At 43.0% G+C, this 21,661-nt stretch overlaps 1 protein-coding gene across 1 annotated transcript in view; it reads left to right on the top strand.

Moving 5' to 3' along the window:
- RBFOX1 (RNA binding fox-1 homolog 1) overlaps nucleotides 1-21,661 on the top strand; it is a 342,312-nt gene that overhangs the window by 211,730 nt on the left and 108,921 nt on the right. Inside the window, exons 3-4 of the mRNA XM_039885290.1 lie at nucleotides 8,518-8,661; nucleotides 15,646-15,699. Of these exons, the coding sequence (XP_039741224.1) occupies nucleotides 8,518-8,661; nucleotides 15,646-15,699 (198 nt within the window). The remainder of the gene's footprint in view (nucleotides 1-8,517; nucleotides 8,662-15,645; nucleotides 15,700-21,661) is intronic.

Here is a 21,661-nt window from a genome sequence, read left to right on the forward strand (position 1 = left end):
ATTCAAGTGCATATGCATTGCCCCCACCCCAGGGAATGCGTCCACAACTTTCATAAAAACTTGAGTGTGTCTGGGAGCACAAAGATAGCTTGAGAAACGTTTATCTACAGGCTAAAGAGAAACATCACCGGTAACAATAATAACAACAATAACAGCAATAGCAACAGCAGTTGCCACTGCCACTGGTGGAGCCAAGTGCACGACAGGCCCAGGCTTTGATTCTCACAATCCCACGCAAGGGAGTTATTATCTCAACTTAGTTCATGATTTTTTTTTTTTAACTGAAAACTCAGGTACTTAGAGTTGATGCCCAAATGATCACATTCCTCGTGTTGAAGCACCCCATCCCCATTGGCTCAGAGAACACCTTTCCTTCCTCTCTTTCTCTCTCTTTCTTGACTTTCTTTCCTTTCGACCCCATTCTCCACCCCCATCCCCCTAAGATGCCATTGCTCTAAAGCGGTCTGGTCCGGTAGAACTTTCTGCAAGAATGGAAGCTTCGTTCTGTACCTCCGCTTTCTAATGAGGGAGGCGTGTTTGCTTTCCATCGCCGCCCTAAGACGTCACCGCAGCCTTGGCGAATTAAACACGAATGTGTTACCTTATAGTTCTGGAAGTCAGAAGCCTGGCAATGGTCTCCCCGGGCCAATGTGTCAAGGTGGCTTTGGGGTGATATTTATTTCTATGGGCTCTGGATGAGACCCCTTTCTTGCCTTTTACGTCTCCTAGAAACCACCCTCATTCTATGCCTCGGGTCTGCTTCCTCCTACCCGGAAGCCAGCAGCAGTGGATTGAGCCTTTCCCCTGCCACATCACTCTGACACCTGCTGTTCTCTGTCCCCTTCTTCTACTTTGAAGGGCCTTTGTGATTACATAGAGCCCACTAGATAATCCAGCATCATCTCCCTATTTTAAGGTCAGCCACCTAACTTCCAACTGCAACCTTAATTCCCTTTTGTCATGGAGAACAGGGGTTTCCAACCCCCAGGCCATTGACTGGTACCTGTCTGTGGCCTGTTAGGAGCCTGGCCACACAGCAGGAGATGAGAGGCAGGGGATCCAGCGAAGCTTCCTCTGTGTTTGCAGCCGCTCCCCAGCACGAGCAGCACCGCCTCAACGCCGCCTCAGATCATCAGGCGTTAGATTCTCATAGGAGCACTGGTCCCTGGTGCCCAAAAGTTGGGACCGCTGGATCGTAGAGTGACACAGTCACAGTTCTGGAAATTAAGACATTAACATTGTTAAGAGGCCATTATTCTGCCAGCCGAAGGTGTCTTCTGAGCCCTTGACATGTATCTGTGTGAGTATTAGTTTGAGTCAACTTTAATTTAAACTTAAACACACTGATAAGATACTTAATTCAGTTATTAAAAACCTTTGAGGTATGTTTTGAAAATCTTGGACATTCAACTGTCAATATTTCAAAGCCTAAATATAAATCAAGTATTTCCACCGAAAATCTAACATCCATATTGAGATAATGAGCCATAAGTGCAAATTTTACATAAGATTTTGAAGACTTAGTACATAAAAAATGTAAGATATCAGTTACATTGATTACATATTGAAATAAAATTTTCGATAAATTGGTTTGAAATAAATATATTCTTAAGATTCACTCTACTAATTTCTTTTTTTATTTTTTTGAAATAGGGCTTCTAGAAATTTTAAGATTACATATGTGGCTCCTATTTGATTTTATCAGACAGGACTGCTCAAAAGTGCTCGACCACCATCCTTGAACTGTATCTAGTGCTGCGTTGTGAGTACATGCATTTTAAATTTCCATCATATAGGGAGGAAAAATAATTTTCCCTCTACCCTTTTAGGTTCCTGGCTGAGCCCCTTGTAACAAGAGAAAAATAACAGAAGTTTAGTAACATGTATTCCTCCTGTACATGTGGGAAATACCGAGGAAAACCGAGTAACTCCCAAAACGGCCCAAGCCGCCACCTTAAATACCATCAGCAACTAAAGACAAAAGATGCTGAGGGGAGGCCAGTGATGGGAGGCTGCCAGGAAAGGCACAGTGGATGAGGGGAAGGTTGTTATGCAGACGTAAGTCAGCTGCCTTCTCCATTGATGAGTCTCTTGCGATCTAGGGTCCTGTTCTCTTCTGTCCAGAGCGGGGGAAGCTCTTACAAGTGTAGAGTTCCCTGATATGTGTAAATGTCCCTCACAAAAGAGTGGCTTCTGCTCTGTTCTCAGAGCTTCCCCCGTGTCTTCTGTTTCTCAAAAATAATCAGCTCAAAGGAATCCTTATGCCAAAGAAGCATGTTTTGGGGTGGCATAATTTGCTACCCATCATCAAATATCCTTTGATACAGTTCTTGTTTTATTTCTCATCGTCATCCCCCGTTACCTCCCCATATAGGCAACACTGCTTCTAAATCTCTAATTTCTCCCTGAATTCTGACTTCTGTCGACAACTTCACCACATTTTACTCATCCGTCCTCGTGATGGTCACCTATATCACTGCAAGCGATCTGGAACCACGGAGAACTCTGCGATGGAAATTATTTCTCCTTGCTTGCATCCGAGGAAACTGAAGCTCAGAGAGTTTAGGGAGCTGGGTTAGTAAGGGATGGAACTGGAGTGTAACTCACAGATATCCAGCTGAAAAAGCCCTCGCCTGCGCTTCCACTCCCAGATACCCCATCGCCCCCAGAAGACCGAACGGTGGGCAAACTCAGCGTTGTCTACACAGGCTGAGAGAGAGGAAGCCGTGGGGGCGGGGCCAGATTCTGAAAGGCGGATACTTCTACACGACTCTGCATAGTCTCTCCAACAGTCATCCCTGGATTGGTCAATATCGAAATCCAATTTCGCCAGGATTAGCTTTGGGTTGCTGGGAGCTATTCATTGAATTAGGAACGATTATAGCAGAGGGGGCCCCGCGGTTCTTTATTAAGGTCTTTGCAGAAGCACTAAGTGATCTTCAGGAGATTAAAGTGCCAGTGGTGTTTTCTTAACGTTTATAACCCACGCCGATATCTGGGGAGTTTGTTTATTAGGAAAAATTCTGCAGCACACATCCTGCCTCCTCCCAGGGCCTTTGGACAGGGCCCGAGCATGAGCTGGCTCTGCCACCCTAATGAGCTTGTCGGGGAAACTGCCAAGAGCTGCCCAGAAACCCACCTCTTGAGGTTAATGAACTGTCCGTCCACGTGGGGTCCTGCAGCCTTTCTTGCCTGCTGGGGAGGCTGCATCTCAGAGTCTTCCACACCCAGGAGCCAAGAAATAAAGAACAGAAGCTGATGATTACTAATACTGTTGATAATACTGATGGTAACTCTCATGACCCCTGTTTACACATAGGACTTAACGGTCACAAAGACTTTGAGGCCATTACCCCACTCTAAAGAGGCCAGGACAGATTCATACTTATCATTTTATGCATATGCAGACTGAGACCCAGAGACACGAAGTTGGCAGTCATGCAGCTCAGTCCTAGCAAAACCAAGCCTATTTATTTATGCCACAGATGCATACTGAGAGCTTACCATGTGCTCAGTGCTCAGCAGATTTGATTGGTGCAATCTCGTCCCCCATCCCCGGGGACATTTGAACCTCAGAAGGTCTTTTTGGTTGTCTCGACTCAGAATTTAGACCATCAGCATCCAGTGGGTGGAGGCCAGGGATGTTTCTGAACACCCTACAGTGGCACAGGACAGCCCCACCTCAAAGAATTAACCAGCCTGCAATGTCCCTAGTTCCATCAATGAGAAACTCTGCTCTAGGACACAGGGATAAGACAGCAAAGAGTTTCACAGTCTCGACTCTCCTGGAGCATTTATTCCAGGGGAGAAAACAGACACTATACAAATGAACAGAAGCATGTAACATAAAGATAAGAAGCGGCATGGGCCATGGAGAAAAAATCCACAGGCGAGGGCAGCCGAGGTACTGATGCGGCCGGTTTAGCTACCGGGGCCAGGGACGACTTCTCTGATAGGGAATGTCTGGGAGAAGACCTGCTCGCTCACCTTCTGAGCTTCCAAACCTGGTTATCAGGTGCTTTTCAATTCAGCTGGGTCCCACTTCGGAGCCTAAATGACTTTTAAAAATCAGACCCGGGCCAAGAGTTGTTCCTTTGGTGGTGACTTCCCACTTAAGCCTCGACATGACCCAGCCTTGGGGATGGCAACTGCAAACCACATAGTCTCCGCCTTCCAGAAACACGCGTTCTAGAAGTTTCGTCCCACGAGCGGCTTCCACATCATTTTATTCTTGTCCTTCGAAATTTTATTCTGTGTCTCTGCCATCGGCTTCAATGAGCCTCTCAGGGAGATGGGGATGACTTAATCCATCCATGTGATGTACGGCGCTGAGCTCGGGGAACCTGCAGGCAGGTCCTTGCCCTTCGTGAGTGTTGACAGCTTTGGGGGGCTGCTGGGGGACTTCTCAGCCAGAATCCTTGAGTCCAGTCGCAGGTGCGAAAGAAAGGCAGTCTGCGAGCCTGGGCAGGTAAAAGGAAGACTCAAGTCTTCTGTCTATTGTGGGACCTTATTCAAGTGCCCAGTGTGACAGATGGGAGCCTAGGGAAGCTCCGGCAGGGGTGGACATTCTTCCTTCTTCTGGACCTGGTTTGAGGCCCACCCTTCTGAGAGCCCCACGCGGCCTGAAGCAGTGGGAAATGCATTCACTTCTTGAGAATAGCTACTCATTCCACACTCACTTGTGGTTTCTTTGTTTGCTTATAAGGGGCCGTGGTGGGTTAAACGATAATTTTCAAAGAGTATGGCCATGTCTCGAACTTTGTAAACCTGGGAATGCCAACTTATTTGGAAAAAGAGTCTTCGCAGATGTGATTCAGTTCAGGATTGCAGGACAGATCACCCTGGATTTACAGCAAGCTCTAGAACCAATGGCTAAGGAGAAAAAGACAGACAGAGATTTGAGTCCCAGACGCACCGAGGGAAGAAGGCCACGTGAACACGGAGACAGAGAGCGGAGAGACGTCGTCCAGATGTCGCCAGAAGTAGGAAGAGGCAAGGAAGGGTCTCCTCCTAGAGTCCCCTGAGGGAGCGTGGCACCTTCATTGAAGACTTTGTGGCCCCCTCACCTATGAGAGAATACCTTTCTGTTGCATTCGGCTACCAAGTTTGCGGTCATTTTTCTAGGAGACCAATAGAGGGATGTAGAACATGGATGTGTTCTGAATATGTCGTCCTCGAAAGTTCTCAGGAAAGGGGAACGAGAAAGCTCACACCCCAGCATCCTCAGGATGCGAGTCAGGAAGGGTCACTCCCCAGGGCGTAACCCCATCACGTGCCTGCAGCTCTGCAGAAGCTGCTCTGTTCACCTCCCATCTCATGTGTCCCCACCATGATCTCATCCTTTACGTTCCATCACGCCATAGAAACAGGGATGCTCCATCTGGGGAAAAAAAAAATTATTTTCTGTTTTTCTTCCTCAGTGGCTGGATCCTGACATCCTATCCTTTCTGTGCACCTGCAAATGTCAAACATTTTTGATGTATTTTTTTATTTTACGCGTTATCTTTAAAAATTACTTTTAACACACAGGTATTCCGACATAACAATTGATGGGTGTTTGTGTATACGCGCACGCTACAAAATGATTAATTGAGCGTTGTATGTTTTTATCAAAGGAAAAAACACAAAGATTTCTCCAAAGTCCTGTTTGACTAAAGATGATTAATTTTAATTTTCACATGAGCGGCGTAATGCTATTAATCATTTAATATGTTTAATCATAATCTCTGTAATTCCTAATTAGGTTTATTAAGCTGAAACATCCAGCAGTTCTGCACAAATCCAAATCTAAGTTTCCTTCTTGGGACGAGAAGGAACTGGTGACAATTTGCATTTAAACAGCAATTTTTAGCAGGAAGGCAAAAGCGTGCTAGAAACTTCGGTCTCAGTTTCTGCTTCTGCAAACTCAGAGTACTAAGACCCCTGACCCCTCTAAAAAGTGACAGTCCCATGATTCAAGGTCATTTACATCTCATGGATATGTCACCAAACCTCACGTTACCAGCAGAGAAAACACAGTTTCTATTCTCTTTGGGTCTCGTGTTATAACATTGTTCTTCGGCTATTCCTTGAAGGTGACGAGTTGATCACTCATTCCTTCATCCTTTATTCATACACTCGTAATCCATTCACCCATTCAGCCAGTGAGTCAGCCAGCCATTAAATAGGCGTTTGTCATGTAGCTCAGCTCACCCTCTGTGTCACGTGTTGGTCACGCCACACCCTGTTGTGACCCTTCCGTGACTCCGCACACCTTGTAGGATGAATCGTACACTCTTGCTCTGCACACAGGGCCCTTCATGATCCCTCACCTACCTCTGCAAGGTGGTCTCCTGCCCCTCCATCCACGCCCCTCCCCTGACCGGCGACACCAAGGTCCACACAGACTCACTGCCTGAATCCCGAACATGGTTTCACCTCTCCGTGTCTTCGCCTGTGCTTCTCCGCCTGCTGGTACAGCCTCAATCCCCTTCACCCCTTCTCTGAGACAGCCCCACTTAAGATTTAACCCGCAGAGCTGCCAAGCCTCGTGGAACCTCCAGCTGTGCCGTGTGTCCCGAATTTGAGTTTACTCAGCCCTCTGCGATTCACTCTCATCCCAGCACTAAACAGTGTATCTTACAAACAAAACAGTGTATCTTTTTCTAACTCTTTATCGTCCACTAAACTGGGAACGACAAGTGATTTGGAGGACTGACTTCTGTGTCCTTTGTACAGTAGTTGCTCAGTAAAGAGGTGTTTGATAAGCAAATGAAAACCTTTTTTATGTTTCCTGAGAGAGGCATCTTACACCTCTATTTTGACATTAACAAAAATTAGCACTCTACAAAATGTATTACATTTCACTTATTGACTATAGACCATGTGCCAAAAACTCGGCCACGTTGGTGTACGTTATTGTGTTCGGTCTTCACAGGGCCTTATAAAATGAGCACTATTGTTATTGTTCATTTTCCAGACGAGAAAACTATCCCCATCCTTCTTATTCACTCCAACAGCATGAGCAAAACAGCCAAGTATGTCGTTGTTGTCATGACATTGCACCTGAAAGTCGATGAAGTCATCTGATAGGGCTTTTGGTACCAAACCAGCTTGCACCCGTCGTGTGCCAGCCACGAGGAGGTCTAGACTTCGAAATGCAATTCAGGGTGTGTTCGGATGGAGAACGCAAATGAAATCTGCCAGTTAACACGGGGTTAATGAGAAAGTCGCTAATTATGCCGATGTTATTTTGGGGTGTGTGTGTGTGTGTGTGTGTGTATAATTATACATATAATTATTATTTTCCACTTTATGAGATTTTATTATTTTATACCTGGCTGCCTGCATTGATAGTTTTGTCCCAGTCATATGCTTCTAAATTCCTTATAAGTAGGTGAAGACAAATCCTTGCTCATAAATTTGATGGGCTTCCACCTGGGTTTTCCATTTTGGTTTCTGAGAAGCAGGTATCTGATGCAGATGGCATCTACTGCCACCTGGGGGCAGGGAGTGCTAATTGCAGAGAAAGTATCTAGACGTGAAGCATCTCTGGAATGCCAAAACTCTAGAACCCAGAGCATGGGAATGACTATAAGATGATACCAAAGTTACTGTGACTTTTCTTCTAGTTCCTGCCTATATATGGACATCAATGCAATAGCATGTTATCCAGGCTTATATTTGGGAGGGGTGGAGTAGGAAGCAGAGCCATGAGGTGTGCCGGTGATGTAACGTTGTCTCTACCAGCTTGTGCGATAGAACCTTCAGCAGTGACAGAGATGTCCTAGATCTACTTGTTCAGTATGGAAGCCACCGGCCACATGTGGCCACTGAGCACTTGAAACGTGGCCAGCGTGAATGGGAAACATTTAATTTAATTTTAATTTGTGTACATTTAAATAGCCATATGGGGCCAACTGTGATGGGAGAGCAGGTCTGCACGATCAAGAAATAAAAAGTGCAGGCCATAAAAATATTTAAGGCAATCAGATGGTTATTTGGTCTGCAGACTACCAAGCAGCCTTTTCAAATGTTTTACTATGTTTACTAGTATTTTATTTACACAGCCTTAACAATTATGTAGGTACATCTTAAGATTTTGAACAACCTCGCTTAAAGGGTTCACCCTCTCCTACCTTATATTAGCCTCTTCTTGATGGGATTTTCTCTGATTAACTGTTAAAACTCTGCTCCCTCCCCCGCCCCAGCTCCAACTAGCCCCTCCCCTCGCTTTATTTTCTCCATGGTGTTTATTCTCTTGGCCAACTCCACATGTAATTTTTCTAACGAGTTTATTGTCTGACTTCTCCCGTGAGAATTATTCTCTCTAGGGGTGGGGATCTTTGCTCGGTTACTGCTGAAGGCCAGATCCATGACGGGCACTGTTGGATGTTTAGTGAATATTTGTTGAATGAATGAATGACTCAGCAGCTCCTTCTCGTTCTGGCGTTTTCCCAGCACGTCAGGTGTGCAAAAGCACATTGGAAAAGAGCACTGGGGTGCACTCAGAGCCTCTTCGCTTTGCTCTTCTTTTAGCAGACAGATGACGCAGCGCCAACGGATGGCCAGCCCCAGACACAACCTTCGGAAAACACAGAAAACAAGTCCCAGCCCAAGCGGCTGCACGTCTCCAACATCCCCTTCCGGTTTCGAGACCCGGACCTCCGACAAATGTTTGGCGTAAGTACCCCCTTTCTCCTCTGCAGTGCGCACTCTGGGGTACCCCGGAACCCTTTCCTCCATGTAAGTTCTCGATATTTACGATACAAAGGTGAGACGTTTACATACGGGGGGGAAAAGGGGGTATTTTAAAACTCTAGCCTGTGGGTATATTGCAGCTGGGATCGGTTTGTGAATTTCATATAAATTTCTTTGCTTATGTCCACCGTGTTTTCATTTTGCCAATGGTCTCCTCCTAATTAGTAACCTGACGGGCAAATGGAAAATGAACTCCCAGATAACACACTGTTGAAACAAACCCATTGATGATTCCAAACTGAGGGACCCAGGACCCCATGTCACGGCTCAAATAAACATTATGTGTCATCTTGGTTCGTCTTGCTATTGCAATTGCCAAATTAGTATGACATATGCCTTCATACCTTGGTCTTTCCCAGGCACTGTGCATTTATTCAATTCTGCATAAAAATTCATTTAAAAAGAACAGAACAAAAATATCTAGAGATTTCTAAGTCTGACTTGCATCCTGCAGTGTACATTCTCCTGGAATGAATGACGAGGATTCAGAGGTTCTTATTGTGATGTTGCATGCCACAAATGACTGCCTCTCCCAGGCACCACTGCAAAATACAGAGTGAGCTGGAAGCCATCACCAACCCAGTGGAAATAAATGATAGGGTTGATTCCTCATGAGACTTCATGACCCAAATCCTTTTTCTGGACAAAATCTACACTATCCACCTTGGGAAAGGATGAGTTTGCCATTTCTTTGGGCTCAGTTCCACCAAAGGACAAAGCCGTGATGGGCTTGGGTATCATTCCTGTTTGCAAATGTAGTTTATTTGTTTATCTGTGACATCCCAGCATTGGTGGGACATACCTGTGGGTTCCATGAACAGAATGGCATCTTTAACATTCGACTTAGAGTAAAGGTTGGCTGCCTGGAGCTTGTTCTTCTAAGAGTTTTTGGAGGGATGCAAATATGACAAAAAGAATAAGAAAAAGCCCACATTTAATGCCTCGTTCTGATCACAGTAGATCTCATTCCCCCAAATAAAAAAGGGAGCTCTGGCTTGCTGCTCTGTAATTGTGGGGTTCGCTCGCACCTTTTATTTCTTTAACATGCATGATGTTTATCAAGTCCGCACTTGACACAAAAGCAGAACAAGCGTCCTCATATTTAAGAGACCCAGGCTTGAATCCTGACATTTCCGAGGAAAAGGTCAGCTTCTGCTCTTTCATCTCTCTCATTTGGTAATAACCTTGAGTTGAGCCCTCTAACTCTTGCAGAGCAGAGATACCCTCGGGCACTTTCAGGTCAAAGATGACTTTGAAAAGTGCAGAGCATTCCAAGTGAAAGTGGGGGTTAAGCGTGTGTAAAGCGGTGAGACCAGGTTTGAGTGATGGGCAGCCAGAAGAATTCGATTCCTTTTGCCACATCAGGTTAGGAAGACGTCTGGCACTTGTATCCATCTTTACGCATCAAGTGTCACTGGGATGTTGGCTTTGAATTTGGTCCTCTTAATGACCATCTCCTGCTCTTTCATGGTGTCACTCGTCACAGCACACCCCAATTCCCACCCCTGAGGGTGCTGCTTCCTCCCTGGTCATCTGGGTTATCTTGAAAGATATCAGAGAGCTGCTGGCAAAGTTGGAGAGGCATTCCAAGTATTCACGGCTAGGGCTCCTGAAAAAGGGATGCCGCGTGCATGAATATCTGAGCCTCTCTGCTGTCGCAGGCGTAGGGCGGGTGGCACAGAGTAAAACCATGCCAAAAGATCGATCGTACGACCAGTTGTCAAAACATGATAAAAATCTGCTGGCTTCAGAGCCGCTTTTTGTAAAAGTCAGAATTGTCCATCAACTGACAAGATGTCAGTTTGACAAGATGATAGTTACACTTACTATCTATGAATTAAGAAAGCTCAGCATGCATTCAAAAATACAGAAATAAATTTTGTTTATCAAAACAATATCTGCATCATTTAGAAAAGTAATGCAAGATCTTTTTCGTAGGCTTCACCCATAAAATTTATTGGGCAGATACAAATTCTTGGACTCAGCAATAAATCTGAGGCCTCTTTGGCTTTCAACCATCATTCTGAAGAATGGAATTTTAATACTAAAATACACATATATATGTGTGTTTTATATATATATATATAAATATATATATAAATATATATATAAATATATATATATAAATATAAATATATATGTATATACACACATATATATATACATACATACACTACACACACACACACACACATATGTATATGTATATATATGCATGTATGTATGTAGTATATAATAATATATAAATTCTTCCTGGCCAAACGTCGGTGGTGGCAAACCCATTCTGGTTATGTGCCACATTTAGCGGCATAAATCACATTGAAAGGTAGCTATCTGTCAACATTCTCATTAGCTTCCCACACTTCAGGTGAGAGAATTAGCAGGGTTTCCTCTTTTGGGTCATAGTTACTTGGAGAAATTACATGTTAACGCCAATCAGGTATTTTCTAAGTCATTCGTACATGAGATATCTTCTCTCCTCTCGGTCATGTATTTTCCCTTTGTCCCTTCACTCTGGCAGAAGCTACAATAAGGGCAATTACAGAGAACAAAATAAAAACCTCTCGAAGATATGCGTGTTTTTCTCCTTTGTCTCTTCTGTTAAATACGGCCATGGAGATTTCAAACGGAAAACGCCACAAGGCAACAAAAGCATCCTCCTTTCTCAAACTGCCTAAAACCCTGGCATAACTTCCGTAGCCATGAATAATTCAATCACGAAGTTTTGCAGCCTCTGCAGGCCTCATGATTACAGCAGGTGCGTCACATTTGATGTCGAATCTGTGGCTTCGGTGCCTCGTCATTGCGATTCTGGTTGTCTCTCTTCCACCACACGCTTTGGGCACTTCACGTTCCTTACTCTTTTCCTCTTTTGGAGGCATTCGTTTCAGTGCTTGTCATTACATCTTCTAGCTCGTTATAGGTTTCTTTTTTTGTTTTTTCTTTTAAGATGGAACTTTTCCTTGGTTGAGAAGTTATGTGGCCACAATATCCAAAGCAGAATCTTCTCCACACACCAGTTGAGGTGCGAGTGAATGGCTCTGACATATGAGATCCAGGGGCACTGGTTCTGGATGTTTCAGTGGATGGAACGTTGGTCCTGGCCTAGCTACTTTCTTCTTGAGCTCTGTCTTCATTCCGGGAATCATTCACAAGCCTGTACTTCCTTTACGTGGAGTTCTTGATGATCCCATTAAAAGAATGTGTAGATTTCCACCAAATTAATTACAATGTCTTGCTCCTAAATACAAAGCGTAATTTCACCTAATATTCAAATTTTAAGCATGTCTGGATTTGGGGTGAGAGAGATGGTTCTAATATATCCAGACCACGGATACAACATATTCTGTCACATAGTTGTTTTCAGAAATAGCTGCTCAGCGAGTATAGTACAGGTTTCAAATTGCACAGTACCCTTGTTATCAAAACACAGATGCTCTGAGCATGCATGTGATCTACTGAAGTTTTCCTTTATAGCCACCAAAAAACAGATCACATGACTCTTAGAACATACAAAAGAAGCTTCCATGATCACCTTTTAGTAGTAAAATGGAGATATCTGCACCTTCGACGTTAATGCCAGGTTTCCATCTACTGTGACATTATAAGTAGTCGAGCCATTTTTTGGACATGGCATCGTGCTTCCTAGATCTGCATCCTAAACACGAAGTCGACCCCAAGAAAACCCAAATGATGTCTTTTCTTAGCCTCTCTGTACACTCTTTGAACTAATCTTTACTTTGGTGTTTCGTGCTGTATCCGTTGAACATTTTTCACAGTCTCACAGTGAAACTTTACTCGATCTGAGAATGTCTAAAAATGCCCGCTACATATTTGCCCACGTGTGTGCCTGTCAGCTTCCAGATTGTGTTCATGATACAGGCACCACGACACCTCGCGTGGATTCCGAGACGTTGTGGAACGCTGCTGCACGTTGATGTTGAGCAAACAAACGCTAGTTATGTCTGCGAATGAGTCGTGTCTATTTAAATTGAAAACGTGCCAGCTGTGTTTACATCATTAGTACCAAACTCCCCAATTAAACTGTTGATACTATAAATATAGTATACAACTGTCTTAGAAACGGGGCTTACATCAGCATTCTCCTTATAGCTCTTTTCCCCGGCTTTGAGTATCATCAGCCCCATTGGCTGCTGCCAAAGAGGCAAACATTCGAAACCATTTGGGGGCAGATGGTGTCATCGTTTCATTTGGGGAAGGACACGTGCTAAGATTACTTTTTGATTGGTTCTGTCTCAACCAGATCTTATTTTTAAGGAAGTGTTTTTGTGACGACTGCTTAGAGAATGTTCCATAGATGACATTTTCTTCATGGTTTGAGAAGGAGTCCTTTGCAAGCATCCCTATCCACAAATATGTGTGCTTCCAGGCTCTTATGCCTGAAATAAATGTGACAGCATCTGTGTGGACTGGCTTTTCTAAGGTTATATCAAAATTACTGCTTCTGAGGAGTTGACGAAGCTGGAGGATTTTTTTTTTTTTTTTTTACTATGAAATTTAGTTCACCTTTCAATGGTAAAGGCTTCATTTCCCAAATCTCAAAGTTTTCTTCTATTTTTAATGATTTTCTCTGCCTAAATCTAGGGCACTGAAAACGCTCTGTAGAAAAATATTCTCTTGACCAGAAGATTCTTTGAGTGTCCACAAATTGTAGGATGAGTTAGCTGCATGTTTCTCGCTATTCCCATTGTGCAGGCAGACCTTTGTTTTATCAGACTTCGCTTTATTGTGCTTTGCAGACATGGCATTATTTTATAAATTGAAGGTAAGACCCTCCACCATCAAAAAGATTACAACTCTCTAGAGGCTCAGATGACAGCATTTTTTAGCAAGTCTTTTTTAGTTAAAGTATGTACATCGTTTATCAGATGTGCTATTGCACATTCAACAGACTACAGTATAACTTCTGTATGTACTGGGAAACCCCCAAAATTGTATGACTTGCATTATGTGATATTCACTTTATTACACTGATCTGGACCTGAATCCACGATACCTTCGAGACACGCCTGTATGTGCTAGCAATGTAGCCCTTCCATGTCCTCTCCTAGTTGAACCTCCTTCTTCTTGATTTCTTTCTGGCCTTCTGCCTCTCTGGAAAGTAGAGAAGTACTTTGGCTGAACAACAACCACAAAAAAATGATTCAAGTCTGTAGTCCCCTTGGTGGGTACATATTTTGAGCAACGACCACGTTTCAGAGGCACAGGATGACATAAGCCTTGGGTTTCTTTTTCTCGTAGTCAGAGCTACTGCCATTTCAAGGTTTGGAGCTATTTATATTCAACTAGAGGATGCATATGTTTTTCTGTCTTTCTAAGGAAGGTAGATTTATTTGAATGTTCCAGAGGATAGCCTCTCTATGTTCCAAATTATTTTTTTTGCTTAAATCTTAGTAGAACCCTCTTGATACTTGCTATCAGGGCCTCCCAGCAATCTAGGACTGAAACTCATTGGTCAGGCAAGTGGGCTTCAATAATCTGTGTTCAAATTGTTCCTTTCCTATTATATCTCTCCCTCCTGACCACTCTGTCCTCTGCTCCATAGAGGCTGCCTAATGCTTTCCAGTCAGGGGAAAGAGACAGAACATAGACTCTCCTTAGGTAATAAAGGATGCAATAAAAATCCAGGCTGCGGAAGCAAATGAATGAAACAATAGGAAAGCTCAAAATAAAGGAAAAAGAGGGTGAAAACATTACTTTCTGTTGTCCGTTTAATTTTTCCTCACTAACAGGAGCATTGGCTCTCACTGTGCATCAAAGTAGACTTTGTATCTGATTTGTCCTGGGCCATGTCGCATACTTTTATGTCACCTTCTCCCACCTGCACTTAGGTAGAAGAGATCCCGCTCAAACATGCCCACTCCACGTCATGTGATCAAGAAAACTGACAGGATTCCAAGGTCAGGGAAAAGGATTTTAGATTAAAGATGAATCAAGAATTGCTTGATATCCTTTCTCATGAGAACCACCAGTTTTAGCAAATAAAATATATATATATATATATATATATATATATCAGATACAGTAGTTGAATTTGAACTTTAGATAACAAATATTTTATTAAGTATAAGTATGCCCCAGTATTACACAGGGTATAATTATCCTGAAAAATTTTCGAATTTAAATTTAATGAGGCATCTGTATCTTCTCTGGCTGCCCAATTTATTTGTCATCTGAAACCGTGTTTCCAAACATTAAAACATGGAGTCGCCTTCACTTTTTCATAGAGCCTATTCATGCTAATTGTCTAAAATCCATTTTTTTTTTCAACAAGAATCCTACTGAGAGAAGTACACTTCAGCCCGAGGACTCATCACAGCTATGCCAATGTCTACGTGATGGGTGTTCATTTAGTGAATCTTGCTTTTGTCATTTTGTACTTTACTTGTCTTACATGGCCTGGCTGTTCGTAGCTTTTATGGAGTCCGGGGACCAAAATCCTCAACATCATATTCTATATGGACATTTTACTCCCCAAATCCCACTTCATCAAGGGTGTTTCTCCAGAGATTAATGGAGTAGCCAAGGAGAGTCAGCATACACACTAGCCATTTTTAATCTCTGCTGCTCAGGGCCTGGGAAAGCAATCATGAACACATAAAGAAAGGAAAGTGGAATTAACCCCTCGATTCCCTGTTTTGTCCTGGGTCCCTGCTACGATATCTCACTCCATGGGGAAGGCCATAACATGGGAATAATATGTATGGTCGTATTTTCTCTTGGTTTAAGAGCATTGTTTAAGGCTAGAACAGCATGAAATGTATGTCCTCGTGTATGAAAAGAGAAAAAAAAAAAGATTCTGACTCGGGGTATAGTTACCGATGTGCATAATATGATGTATTCCATTTCTCTTCTTGCTTATAAAATATTTCTGTTTCTTTGCAGCAATTTGGTAAAATCTTAGATGTTGAAATTATTTTTAATGAGCGAGGCTCAAAGGTAAGCAACTTAATTCACTTTAGAATGGTTTAGCTCATTTTAGAATGCTTGTTACGAACAATGGGAAACAACTGCACTGTTTTAATTAGCACACTGTGACAGTAGACTTCAGTGGGTTTCCTTTAGCGACCACTTCTAGTTTGCAAAGTGGTGGGGCATACGCTGGGTTCAGTTTACAAGATATAAGGGGGTAATTTAACTTGCTGTTTTATATCTATCTCTCTCTATATATATCAAGTTTCCAGAGGAAAATTACCCATGCCTAAAAAAATAATGTTGTTGCTACATTTTTGTTTTTCAGTGATAATTATGTTCTTTATATTAAAAAGTGAGTTGATAGTCTCATGAGCAGGTAAATATGTGATTATTCTGTATTAATAAAGTGCAGTTCTTTTCCTGGGTTGTAGGGGAGAAAAATCTCATATACACCAACCTTTCGAATATAGTTTTATATCATACGTATGTTTATCAGTTCACATTTTGCAATTTGCCACTGCTTTGAGGTTTGCTTTTCCCTAGGAAAGCAATTTTTGCATAGATTTCCTTAGAGCAAACGATATTAGTACAAACCGGTGGTTATATAGAGAGGCTCCAGCACTTTCAAAATGGACATATGTCGGAAGAAAGAGAAGCAGAACAAACTCTCCCCAAACATTCTCTGTATCAGCAGTCATCTAAATACAGTGTCCAGTGTCACCCAGGAACTTATTAGACATGCAAATTCTCACGGTCCAGTCCACATCTACCGAATCAAAAACCCTGAAATTGGAGCCCAGCCATCTATGTTTCCACAAACCTTCCAGGGCCATCGTTAAAGTTACAGACACGGTGCCCTCTCGTTTTCGGCAAGTGCCAGTGCTTCATCCGAAAGGAAAATGCCCCTTCGCCTCCTGGTTGCTAACGCGTCCTCCTTCCACCTGCACCCACGGAACGCTCGAGAAACCCACTCGAAAACCGTGCCCTCGACATAGCAGCAGCCACTGAGTGACTCCAGGGTCCGGTGCTGTGACCAGGCTCCTAGAAGCAACTAGAAAGGGGACACTCCGTAGCTCTGCCTTCTCCCCAGAACACCACTCCCCCGGTGGTCAGGACATTTAAGCTCCCTTTGCTTGCGTACCCAGACTGTGCAAGTGGATATTGAGAGACACTGCATACCACCCGATACACCGTGATACTTATTTTAGCCCCGTAACTTTCCTTACATGGGCAATTTGGGACAAGTCGGGGGTTACCAGGAAGAACCAGTTTTATCCAAGGCGGCAAGTGCTAGCCCCTTGAATATAGCAACCGCATCCTCCCCACGAAGCAAACATTTGAATTTATCATTTCTCGGTCAGTCTGTACCTCTCCTCCTAAGTAGGTTTAGTATTAACAATAGGATAATGCCAATTGCGCCGAGGCAAGGAAATTCTTGCATTCACCCCTCCACAGCCCAAACGATGTCGTGCTAACGCCAAATAAATTTTTAAACAAATACCCAATCCATGATAGTATCTGGTCCTGCTATCTCAGGGACCTCGTCATTTTATAATTTCACATATTAGACAGTCATTCTTGTCCTATGTCAGCAGTTTGGCCTCTAGGCTGGGGAAAAAGAAGTGAACTCTCTTTCCGCTTATTGTATGAAAATCATTAAGGGACTCCTTCCATACGGGTAAAGCAAAGTGCACTAAGGGAAAACGTCGTACGCCATCTAATCCTTTTCACTCAGGCCTGAGGTATTCTTGGCAGAGTTACAGAGGGCGATGGAACGCTGGCCAGCGTCCCTCCAATCTAAGTCTGTAACGCTACTGCTTTTAGAGCCTTTTTTTTTTAATTTTCTATTTAATTTATATTTTGTTTTGTAACTTTTGCCAGCTGAAGAAAGCTCTTTAATTCCTTCCGAGAGCTGTTTTGGGACATTAGAAGAATATCGCTTGCTATTTTCAAAGTACAGTGGCGGTGCTATTTTTAAGACTTCTTCCGTCATTCCCGTGATTAGCCTGTCTCTGGGGCTTTGGGAATAAGACCACTTAACTTTGCCTCATCCAGAGACTGACTTTGTGAAGCTTTTTTTTCTTTTTTTTTCCTCCTTTGATTTGGAAACATCAAAAATAGCCTCTCACCAAGGGGTGCGCCCTCTCAAAGAACCAGTCATGCAGGTGTTGGGGCTGGCTTGTTTAGGCAGGTATGACTGGAGTGTCACTGAGACCATCCGTTTGGGAGCTGCTGAATGGGGCAGTGGCTCACACGGCGATATTTTTCATATTTGACATTATCCTTTACGGGAAAAGGCCTGTTTAAAGGAACATTTCCATTTTAATAGCTGAAAAACTTGAACCACTGTTATGACCTCATTTTTATCATTTAGTGATGGAAACTCAGCCAGGAAGTGGGTGAGCCCTTAAGAGCTAGGAGCTCACCTCCTGGCCATTCTCCGAGGCCAGTCACTTAATGCTAAGTGAGTATGGCTGTGTGTTCTGTGGGTGTTCGGTGTGTGTAAGCGTGTGCACATATGCACTTATACATGCACAAGCAGTATCTACATCATGCTAGAATTGTATCACATAAATAATGCCTTCATACATGGATAGCAAGTATACCAGGAAACCACATTTTAAAAAGGTATGCCAGCATTTGATAATGAGAACGAGAGAGCCTATAATTAATTTTTCCTTTCTGGGAGATTTAAAAACATTTGTGTTTAGCTCTGAAATGTTTTATTTAGGAGATATAGCCCTATACAGCTGCTTTTAATATACCTAGGAAGAATACGGTCCGATCTTTGATTCAGTAGATATCTTTAAGTATGAGTTACATTCTAGGTACGAGATAAGTGAATCAGCCGTGAGCGACACAGAAATGCTTCCCATCATCCTCACAGATTTTCCCAAGCACCAGGAAAGACAGACCACGCAGACAAACAACTGTGATACAGTATGCTGTGTTCTGTAGTCAAAGAGAGGCTGTCGAGATTCCAGGCCGACAGACCAATGTCGTTAGAAGGTGGGAGGGCTTCTTGGAGGAAGGGGCATATAAGCTGAGATAGAAAAGAGAGTGAGAATTTCCCAGGGAAGGGAACGGGGCAACACGTCCCTTCAAGGCAAAGGAGCTGCACGTGCCAAGGTCATTGAGAAGAAGCAAGGTGTGAAGCTCTTAGTGCCAGGAAAATGAACCTTCGGACTCTCGTCAGCAGATCCCCTTGTAGAGACAGGAAGTTCTCTGCACCAGAAACTAGAGGAATTGGACTTATATACGATGAAAAATCATCGCACTCTTCCATCTTGAGGGCTTCAGAGCCTTTATCTGAGATATAAGATGTTGTATTTGCATTCATACAGAAAAGGAAAATGTCACCTAAACGTATATTACAAGGTCAAAGTAGAAATATAACTGGGATACAGGAAGGTCAGAATTCACGATTCACTAAAAGATGTTAAAATAATCAAGTCACACTGGTCCAGCAGTCTATCTTAAGGTAGCCATTATCTGGCCTGGTGATCGTGCCTTCCCATCAGGGGTGGCACGGGACTCAAATCCTCTTGTCCAGCAGCATCATGCCTTCTTCACATAGCCCTTCTTGACCTGTGAGGCATTCCACATCTTCACCGCTCTCAGTCCCTATGCTCCTCAGTCCGGAATGTGCTGCTTTTGTTCCCCTTTTTAAGAGTGAGATGAAAATATTGAGAATATTTTTGAGAACTTCAAGTTGCTGTTTCCTTGAGATAGAATTCTAGCTCTGAGGTGATCGAAAGAAACCACCTCAACACCAGCTCTTGACAGTTGCCTGGCACTCGTGCTTGCTGAAGAGGGTACCAGAAAATGGCCAGGTGACAGTCTCTCTGGTTATGGTGTCCTTTCCCAGATGAGAATTCTGGCAGTCTTCTGACCCAGGAGGCCATGTCACTTCTTGTCTGGTACGATGGTCCAGGAACAGGTAAGAAAGCCCATGAGGCAAGCCCTTTGGGAGCTCATCTTTGCCCAGTCTCTACACCTCAGAAGCTTGGACTGAGAAGTCTTGAGCAGCTCAGAAAAAAGAAAGTTAGCAGAAAATTATGAGAGTAAGAATAATAATAAAAGGAATCGACATATTATCTTTACCTCAAATCAAAATGAGAACTTGAAAATGGCATGGAGTGCTTCCTTTGTAATGTATGAACTTTTATGGGATTCAAAATATATTTCCATCTCTGCCTTCATCTCTTCCTGACATACATAATGCCAGGATGGTTTGCCTTGGGTTCAGAGTAGATACGTGGTGGCTTAGTTCTTTGGGATGATGTTAGACAGGTGGGTTGAATGTTTAGTTTCACATGGCTACATTCTTCTCAGTACTTTGATGACAAGGAATGCTAGTGCCCGTAGATACCAATGATGTCGTCATTTATAAAACTTGGCCTATGGACTTTCTCTCTTTTCTCAATGACAGAATTGCCCCGATACAGCCAGCGTCCTAGCTTCCCTTATTATTTATTGAATGTATGGTATAATTGAATGTATTGATGATAGGAAATTTGGCTTAGGGATGAGGAAGAGAACATCGCTGTATGATTTTGTCTGCACTCCTACATCTGAGATCCAAGTAACCACGTCAAGTAGATATTCACTTCAAAAATTCACCCTACTCGATAGGTTGCTCTGCCGAAATCGGGAATATAATTTCTACTTCATACAGAAAACCAAAGCCTTCTTTTGGTGGTGCTTAGTGAGATGAGAAGCTGTGGGAATCCAATGACTGAGCAAGCCACATGGTAGCTTTTTCAACAAATAGATTTCTGAGCTCCACTCAGGGGATTCTGATCTGGTAGATACGTGGCAGGCAGGGCTCAGAATCTAAGTGTTTCACATGCTCCCAGTTCCTTCTGATGGGCAACTAAGTTTGAGACCCACTGGCCAAGAGTCAGAGCTATCAAATAGAGCCGCCCTCCCAAATTGCATCTTTTGCTCATTGAAAAGCTATCATTTCAAAACTATTAAGTTAGCAAGTAAGTATATTTGACTTCCTAACATGGGCGTGCTACCTAAATAGGGCCCTCCTGTTATGAAGCATATAATCTTATATTAATCAAATAATCCAGACCTATCCAGATAGTCACAGATCCTCACTATGGGGATTATTATGAAAAGTAATTTAGTCCAACCCCACAAAGTAAAGAAATTCATTTTTTTTTTCTCTATGGAATACTGTCAAGTAGTCATCTACTCTAGCCTGAATTCATTCACAGCAGGTGGCTGCTATAGATGAGCCCATATTAACATTGAAAGGTACTTCTCTCTTAGGCAGGCCATCGGGCATACCTCTCAAATACCCTGAGCTTTGGCAAGCACTTCAGTGGCCTAGGGAGCAACCAATTGGCTATTAACACTAGTCGGTTATAACTACCCCTTCCTTGTAATTACTGTCTATTTTATCAGTAAAACAAAATATCCTACTGCCCCAACTAAACGTAAAGCCAGCACTTACTTTTGTGGACAGTTCAGACAGACCCACACAGAATGATTTCACCTAGTTTACACCGTGAAAGCCAGAACGAGCTGGGCAAATTGACGCTGGAATGGTTTCAAAAGGTTGGTGTATATGTCTGAACAAGATGTACGCATATTTTTAGGGGTTTTAAAAATAATGTGTCATATTTTCTGTACTCTTCTTAGGAACAGTGTCAGTGAAGAAAAAAAAGATGGATTTTGACAATGTGACGTTTAGTGGGATTGTTTTTTGAGCTGAAATATTAACACAAAATATGCCAGTGGTGACGTAAAGGGTCTACGTGTTATGTCAGTGACAGCGGAAGTGCCCAGAGTGTTATCCTAAATAACATTCTATTCACGAAGCTTCTTTTTTTCCTACCCAATAATATGACAAATCAATATCCGCATAATGTCTCAGAACTTTATAATATGTTTACTCATTTCCCTTTTTGGTTAGTCCAGTAGTCTGGAAAGTTGACAGATTCAGAAGCACGTATGTTATGTTTTTGGTAGG

Source organism: Pteropus medius, unplaced genomic scaffold (assembly GCF_902729225.1).
Source record: "Pteropus medius unplaced genomic scaffold, Ma_sr-lr_union100, whole genome shotgun sequence".
NCBI classification, from domain to species: domain Eukaryota; kingdom Metazoa; phylum Chordata; class Mammalia; order Chiroptera; family Pteropodidae; genus Pteropus; species Pteropus medius.